Below are 7915 nucleotides of genomic sequence, written 5' to 3'. Positions count from 1 at the left end.
TGAAGGAAGAAGGTTCCAGGCAGAGGGAACAGCCAGTGCCAAGACCCCAAGGAGAGTGGTGGGAGGTGAGGTCAGCGAGGAAAGGGTATGAGGTCCATTGAAAAGAAATTCTTCATGGCTGAGGTGGCTGGCCCTCCACCATGGCAAGAACAGGTGCCCAACACAATGCGGCTGAGGTTTTCCAACACAGCAGAGATGGCGAGCTCTCTGCCATGGCTCAAGGAGCCAGTCCCCCGACATAATGGAGGCAGCCAACTCTCCAACAGAGCGGCTGCCCAGGGAGGCGGCCAGGCCCCGAGGCTCCCACTTCCAGCCTCCCATCCCTGGAAGGGCCTCACCTGGCAGAGCAAGCTCACCGGTAGAGCCTCTCCTCCTCCTGGCTGTGGAGCGTTCCCTCCCAGCAAAACTCAGCTGGGCCTTTGCTCCAAGGCTCCCAATCGAAGCATAAAATGGAGTCATTTTCCTCTGAATCTGTGGAAGTAGAAGACAAGGCCCCTCAGGTGGCCACACCCTGTCTCCAACCCCAAAGGAGTCCCCTGCCAGGCCTAGGTATCCCTCCAGCCTTGCCTGAGGCCAAGGGGCCATGGTAGAATCATGACATATGGGTCAGTCCTGAGACCTCACAAAGACTGCAGGGCTAGGAGCGAGGAATTGTGGCCACATCCCTCCACTAAACAGGAAAGGACCCTAGAGGCGAGCACAAGGCCTACCGTGTTGGGCACGGCCCAGGAGAAGGCACTGACCCACTCATCCGTGTAAAACCAGCTCAGTAACAAATATCTGAGCATACAGGCACATGGCTTCCACCCAGCACGGCTCTGTGATGAAGAACACATGAACAGTAACCATGTGTTTTTTTTTTTTTTTTTTTTTAGGGGGTTTTTTTTTTTTTTTTTTTGAGAGGTTTTTGCTATAGGGCACATCTGTTCACCAGAGAGACAAAGAGACAGAGAGAGAGAGAAATCACCCCCCAGGGGGGATGGCCACACTGCAATCCCTTCTCCTCCATTCTCCTCTTGGGATCTTGGGCATGCATGCACATACACCCACTGTGAGTTTAAGCCACTGGGTCTGGGACTTGAACCGCAGTTGACTACATGAGAGTCCAGGGACATAGCCATTACTCCAACTGCTGGTCCCGACACGTGAAACCATGTGCGTATCCGTAAGGAGGGGTCTTGGTTGACTAACGGTAGAACATCCACATCACATGGAGAACTAGTCCATCTCAGGTGGCATGCTATAAAAAATCACTGCATTATAGGGATGGCTCCATAGTACGGCAGTTGAGACAGCTGAATCCCACACAGCTAACATCGTGGTTTGAGTCCCAGACCTGGTGACTTGAAAAACAAGCTGTGTGTGTTTGCATGTGCCCGACATTTTCTGATTCATTTGCCCTGAGGAGCCACCTCTTTATAATTTGTACAAAAGATCACATAGGCTCACAGTGACCCTGAGGGAACACAGATGCACACAAATGCATTGCTTCCCAAACTTGGGGACTCATTCTTGGACTCTAGGTTAAGAAACCCTCAATGACCACACCAGTCCTTCTACAGTCAATGGCTTGTATTTGGGCCAGCAATTAAAATGCCCGAATAGAGCCCCCTTTCTGCAGTTGTTTTAGGATACCCTGGCCTATTGACTTTCTGCCCAGCTCTGAGGTTAGGGCTCAACCTGGACGAGTACACAGCTCACCCTGGCGAAGTAAGAAGCGCAGCCAGATGACCAACCAGAACAGCAGCAAACCCACGGGCAAGCAGAGGCAGAAAACCAGGAAAGGAAACGTGAGGTCATTCACCAGCGGCACCAGAGGGTATTTCATGGTGCTTGTGCAGCTAAGCTGGACCAGCCTGGCCAGGGCTAGTGGGGCTGCCCCAGGGGAACTGGCGGGCTGAGCCGTGCTCTGCTCTCAGCCCAATTGTGACTGTGCGGTGACATAACAAGGTCACAGTTTCCTTCAGGTGAAGGCTATGGGATAGCCCTTCAGGGAGATATGTTTTGGAGGAATGGGTAGGAGGCGGGCTAGTTCGAGATAGTTTGGCTGAGAATAGAAGCCCAGGCTCCCCGCAGGATGGCCTGGGTGTGAATCCCAGCTTGCCAGTTACTGGGTGCATGTGACACCTCCCTGACCCTCTCTGTCCTAAGATGGAAATAATTCTGAAGTTAGAGAAGTAGAATGGTGAGACCAAAATGAACTCCCCGTGGATGTTCATATTGAGTATCTGAGGTCACAGACACCTCTGGGGGCCAGCGAGGTCCCCAGGCTGTAGCCACTCATGGGCACCCCACACTACATGGGAGGGGAGGGGACCTGAGCACACTGGATGAGCTTAGCACATCCAAAGCTGGCATCTGTGTGGCCAGCCTGGGGCTGCCACATGAGAAACACAGGTCTAGTACTGCCCCATCTTCAACTTCTGGAGAGAGCCAGAAAGTCTGGATTTTTATCTAAAATATCTCCACTGGGAAATACTGGCTCAAATCTGCTGGCTAGGGACCAAAGTTGGCGTAATGGCTATGTCGCTGGACTCCCATGTAGTTGACCACGGTTTGAGTCCCGGACCTGGCAGCTTAAACTCAGGCCAGGTGCATGTGTGTGCATGCCAAGATCCTGGGAGGAGAATGGAGAAGGGATTGCGGCATGGCCACGCCCCCTGGGGGGTGATTTCTCACTTTCTGTCTCTCTGTCTCTGTCTTTCTGATGAACGCAGGTGCCCTATAGCAAAAACCTCTCAAAAAAAAAAAATATTGGCTAAACAAAGCCTGTCTGCCATGCATGACTGGGTCACTGGGCTCCCACTTAAAAACCTTCTAATACGTAGTAGACCCTCACTACATGGTTACTGTATAATCTAGAAGCTTCTGCATCCCCATGAGGTTTTCAGTGAGACTTCTAAGGCTTTCATTATGCTCTTTGTTCTCCTATGTGAGCAGAACGCTTCGAATGCCGTTTTTATTTTCTCCCACCTCGCCTCTGTCATTCATTCATTCATAAAGCATTGAAGAAACTTCCATGTGCCAGGCCCCTGGGACAGGAAGCAGGCTCTGGGTCTTCCAGGTGGAGGGAGAGACCCTGGCCAGGCTGGGAAGGACCAGCCGCTGCACCACAGCTCCCCAGAGGCTCCCCAGACCACAGGCCTGTCACTGCTGGCAGATGGAGGGGACTGGAAGACACTTAATAAATATGCAGTGTCTGGGCTGGCTCTGCCCTACTGGGTCAGACCTTGTCGGGGTGAGGCTCAGGACTCCATTCACTGACAAGGACCAAGGTGACTCTTGGACTTGACTGGGAGATTGTGGCTTTTTGTGGTTTAAGAGCACAGCCTGCAGTCAGGCAGAACTGGTTCCAGGCTGGGGAAGTGAATCCAGGGAACGGGTGGTTGGTCTAAGGGGACCCCTGGGGTAGAAAGACCCCTTTTAGGAAGACACCAGTGCAGGGAAAGTGCACACAGGTCAGTCGCATGCAGAAAGAGTGGGGAGGGGAGAGGACAGCTGGGGCCTGTTCACAAGGGGTCCTAACCCAGTGATATGGTGGTCAGAGTCCACAAAAGAAGTCTGAGCAGCTGGTGCTAGGATGTGGATCTAAGAGCAGTGCCCTGCCAGGCTGGACACAGGGCTGAGGTTGGGCCCAGGCGCAGAGCGATCAGGACTGGAGGCCATTTCTTGGCATTGAGTTCTGGAGGGTTTAGGGACAGAGAGAGCAGCTCAGCATGGGTGGGAAAAGCTTTTACACACTTTTCTTCAGATGCCAAAACGGCCACTGCATGGTCAGCTTCCTTGGCCACCAGGTACAGCAGGAGGTCCCATGGTGAGGGTAGAGCAAGCGTGGACACACCGCAGGAAGGCAGCTCACTAGCAACATGGTGAGTCCATGTCGGGTCGGAGGTGGCTCTTGGCTGGGGCATGCACCATGACAGTTCTCAGCGTTTCCTCAAGTGGCATGCGATCTAGGCCTTGAGGGACCAGTCTGGTCTCACGCAACCCTCTGCAGCCAACCCTAAGCAGGGGTGGGAGGGGGGTGACCTCCTCTGCACCCTCCCAGCCTTGGTGGAGCTCGGATTTTCTGCTGGCAAAGGGTACAGCAGGCACTTCTTTGCTCCCAACGCAGAGACGCCCAGCCTCTGTAGGATACGCCTCTGCTGGCAGTGTTTTGATTAGCCCTGTTTATTCCAGCATAGGGGGCCAAATATCTTTCCTTTAACAATGAGTTTTGAATATTTCATGAAATGCTATGAAATCAGGGTGAAAATCTATAGAGCTACATGATGAAAGGTAGCCAAAGCTGAGTGGACGCCCTGGAAAAAGAGTGAATTAGGGGCACCCCTGCCTGGAACCAAAAGCACACATGAAGTTATTAGATAAGAATCTCCTTAAAATTTAATTGACTAAATGTATTACATTCAATATTCCATGGGTTTCTTCTGGACAAAGGATCAGCATAAATACAAACAAACCTCTGGGCCTTCTTCCCTAACCGACGCAGATAAAACACAGGAGGGGAGGGGACACGGGTGCACCTTTGTATTTACAGTTCGCCTTTACTTTACAGTTCAGTGCCAGAAATATTTACAGAAAATACAATACGAAAAAACCATGTCTTGGCAACATACTGAAATTCATACAAATTGTATATATGATTTCAAGCAAATAATGATACTGCTTATTTTTCAGCCACAACTGCCAAGCCCTTCAGAGGAGAAAGATGTCTTGGTCACTGCAAGAGACGAAGACTTGGGAAACTTGGTTTGCTTCAACAAGTATTTATTGGGCGCCTACTATATGCAAGGCACTGTGGAATCCCAAATTACACCTTTTCCCTCACCATTATAAAACAGAAAAGCATCTGAAGAACATGAGTTGGTATTGAGAAAAACACTATACAGTACATGGCTTCATTAGCTACTGAGAAACCCACAGTTTGATTCCACATTGTACAAATGGATCCCCTCCAATCTCTCCGTCTCAGGAAGAGAGGCTATCTTGGAAATCTTTAAAGCAGGTCATCTTAACTCCAATGATCATTTCATGTAAACATAGAAATCCACTCTTTTCTTAGGAAGATATAACCTGAATGGGTTTTTAAATGCTGAATGGAGAACCAGTGCCAGCAGGAGGGTCAAATTTCCCCCAGAACGTCTTTTACCATCTACCACAAAACTCATCTTTGAGCAAGGCCACTCCCACCTTGGGCAAAGTCCCACGTTCCAGATGAAATAAGCTCTTGAAGACTTTGCCTCTCTCAAAGTCAGTCTGCAGAGCCCAACAAACACTTGCCCAACATATGTACAAAGTTAATGGCTTGTGAAGGCCTCAGACACACAACCTACAGGCAACTGATGTTATGGGCCAAAGGGGTAGGTGTTTTGTATTTATAAATGCGTCCAGAGAACAGGCTGCCATGAAATAGATGACCTGGAAATGGAAAATGCTTGCATGCATGTGTACGTGTGTAAGTGTGTATGGGTAGGTGTGTGTGGCCAGAGGAGCAGGGGGTCAACTCACCATGTAATTATTCCTATCAAAGGGCCAATGGACAGGAGGGAGTCTTAGGAGGAAGTCCTGGACAAAAGGGAGAGCTGGGTAAGCTAGGAAAGGATTAAAAAGGCAAAAGCCCTCCCCACAGTCTTCTGTGCTCTCAACCAGAGAAGGAAAACCTCCCTCCCTTAACAGTGACTTGCTTTTGTCTACTGGGTCACTCAACAAGATGTTCATCCATCCCCTGGCACACCTGGCATGTGCAGTCACTGGACTACTGAAGTCACAGATCAAAGTGGCCCTAGCTTCGCCCCCCAAGTCTGGAGCATGTACTGGCAAATTGATCAGGCGGGCTGCTAAAGACTCTCACTAGGTCTGAAACCTGTTCCTCTGGCATGATTCTACTTGAAGTGACTTAACACAGGCAGCTGGGTGAACTTGGTGATGAATTCAGATTCATACTAGTGAAACATCTAAGGGTTCTTATCACACTCTTTTGGGCAGCTGTTATTTGAGAAGGAACCAGCACCTGGTGAGGCATGTGCACCTCATACTCTGCTGCTCTTCCTGCCTTCAGGGATCGCACATCCCTCCTTCCCCGGAAGTCCAGTCTCCCAGATCACAGACTGCTTTCAGCATGGTTACTCACTTATCAAAACCATCAGAATTACAAAGGGCTGTCAGAAATGAGAGCTCACTGCAGCATCAGCAAGCCCATCGCCAACACACACAACATTCATTTTTTTGGACATACATCAGTTATTTTTAACCTCTGGAATGTTGTTAAATTGTCTGTTAATTTATAGCCTTTTCACTTCAACTAGAACAAGGGCCATTTTCCTCCTGAAATATCAAGCTGGAATTTCCTGGAAAGCTATCAAACCTCATCTTATTCATGCTGAGCTACTACATTTTTTTTAGGGTAAAATCGCTCAACTTTATCCTACATCCCCCTCTCCCCATGCAGCTCTCTGGAAACATCAATTTATTGCCCAGCATAAAAAGAAAATAAATTATTGGATAATATTATACCCTGAATGGAAACTGGAGTACAGAAGGAGGAGTTGGAGGTTATTTTTACCTGAGCTTAAAACAAACATGAAGAAAAAAGTACGGAAAACCTAAAACCAAGAGCTGCTATGCCCAGTTTTAGCTTGTAGATGCCAAAATACATACTTCTGGAATAGATACCTGACAGGGACTTAGGTCCTAGTCTATCCACCACTCCCTACGGAGACTCTACCAAAAGATCAAGCCAAACAGACCACTGTAGCCCTGACCTACAGAAGAATCTACTCACACCAGAGTTCAAATGGGAAAACACCTCTTATAAAACTGTGATCAGTCCTCTTTGGACTTCAGATGTCACTTATTTTCTTAACATAAAATAATCTTACTAAAGAAGAAAGCACATAAGAATAGGAGAAATGGGCGGTGTATACTGTAGCATTGTAACAGGAATCCTTGTAAGAACATTCTGGGTCTGGCCTCCTCAAAAGGTTTATCCCTGGCAGAAAAGTAGCAGCGAGGTAACAGAAGTATCCAAAACCCTGGCAGGGATGTGTTGTGCCTTTAGCTGGCAAAGTCTAGAAAACACGACGACAACAGTCATTTCCAACAGCAGCCACCAAAGAGGTCACTAATGTTTGTCATTACGATAAAGTCCAGTAGCTCTCTGGGAGAGATCTCAATTAGTAGCATGGAGGGGCTACTTCCTGAACCCCAAATTAGAATCCTTCATAACCTACTGCAGTGTGTTGCTTGGTCCTGAATTGAGAAACAAAGACCAAATAATTCTCCCAACCCCTATAGTGAATTTAAATTCTTTGATATTTAATCAGGGAATCATAGATGTTTAACCTGTCATCATGTCACTGAGCTGGATTACAATGGAGAGAGTGGAGGCATCACTGTTGTCTTGTAACTTTTTACCCCAGAAACTTGACTTGCATTTCCATTAAAGGACAAGGCTATACCTCCATTTTAGGTCTTTTTCCAGGATGCTCAGAAACTGAGGCCTTTGGATAGCTCTGTGCAGTGATTAGAAGGACAACTTTATGAAAAATTAGAAAATATGAAATATTTTAATTCAGACAAAAAACATTTATGTTCTTTTTGTATGTTTGACAACTGGATGACAAACAGGCCCACAGTGAAGGCTGAGATGCCTTTCCTTCTCCTCCATGCTATCAACACGAACCTTTCAATGTCCTGGAAGATTCTGAAGCAGATTTTAATTTTGAATACAACCTCCTAAAAAGTGAGGTATAAAACTATCTTCAACTTCTAATTTGCAAATTTGTTGATACTACCAATGCATGTGTTTAACTGAGATGCATAAAAGCCTTCCTCCTTAAAAGGCTTACATTTAACTAAAATTGTCACTTTTTAAAGAAAGTTTATGGCTAAAATGTGTATCATCATTACCAGCAGG

At 47.7% G+C, this 7915-nt stretch overlaps 1 protein-coding gene across 1 annotated transcript; it reads right to left on the bottom strand.

Moving 5' to 3' along the window:
- Nucleotides 1-352: 352 nt before the first annotated feature.
- ADIG (adipogenin) lies at nucleotides 353-1868 on the bottom strand. Its single transcript, XM_027770194.1, has 2 exons — nucleotides 1702-1868; nucleotides 353-471 (listed from the first exon to the last, which is right to left on the bottom strand). The coding sequence occupies exons 1-2, from the start codon at nucleotides 1826-1828 to the stop codon at nucleotides 353-355; spliced, it is 246 nt and encodes an 81-aa protein (XP_027625995.1). The 5' UTR covers nucleotides 1829-1868.
- Nucleotides 1869-7915: the final 6047 nt, after the last annotated feature.

Source organism: Tupaia chinensis, unplaced genomic scaffold (assembly GCF_000334495.1).
Source record: "Tupaia chinensis unplaced genomic scaffold, TupChi_1.0 Scaffold000115_1, whole genome shotgun sequence".
NCBI lineage: Eukaryota > Metazoa > Chordata > Mammalia > Scandentia > Tupaiidae > Tupaia > Tupaia belangeri.
This window is presented reverse-complemented; position numbering and strand designations above follow the sequence as displayed.

What these genes read in the sequence shown, in the direction of transcription:
- ADIG (XM_027770194.1), bottom strand. Translation starts at nt 1,828, where the DNA reads ATGAAATACCCTCTGGTGCCGCTGGTGAATGACCTCACGTTTCCTTTC. An exon ending in GCGCTTCTTACTTCGCCAGG is followed by an intron (nt 472 to 1,701) that starts GTGAGCTGTGTA and finishes CTACTTCCACAG; the next exon opens with ATTCAGAGGAAAATGACTCC.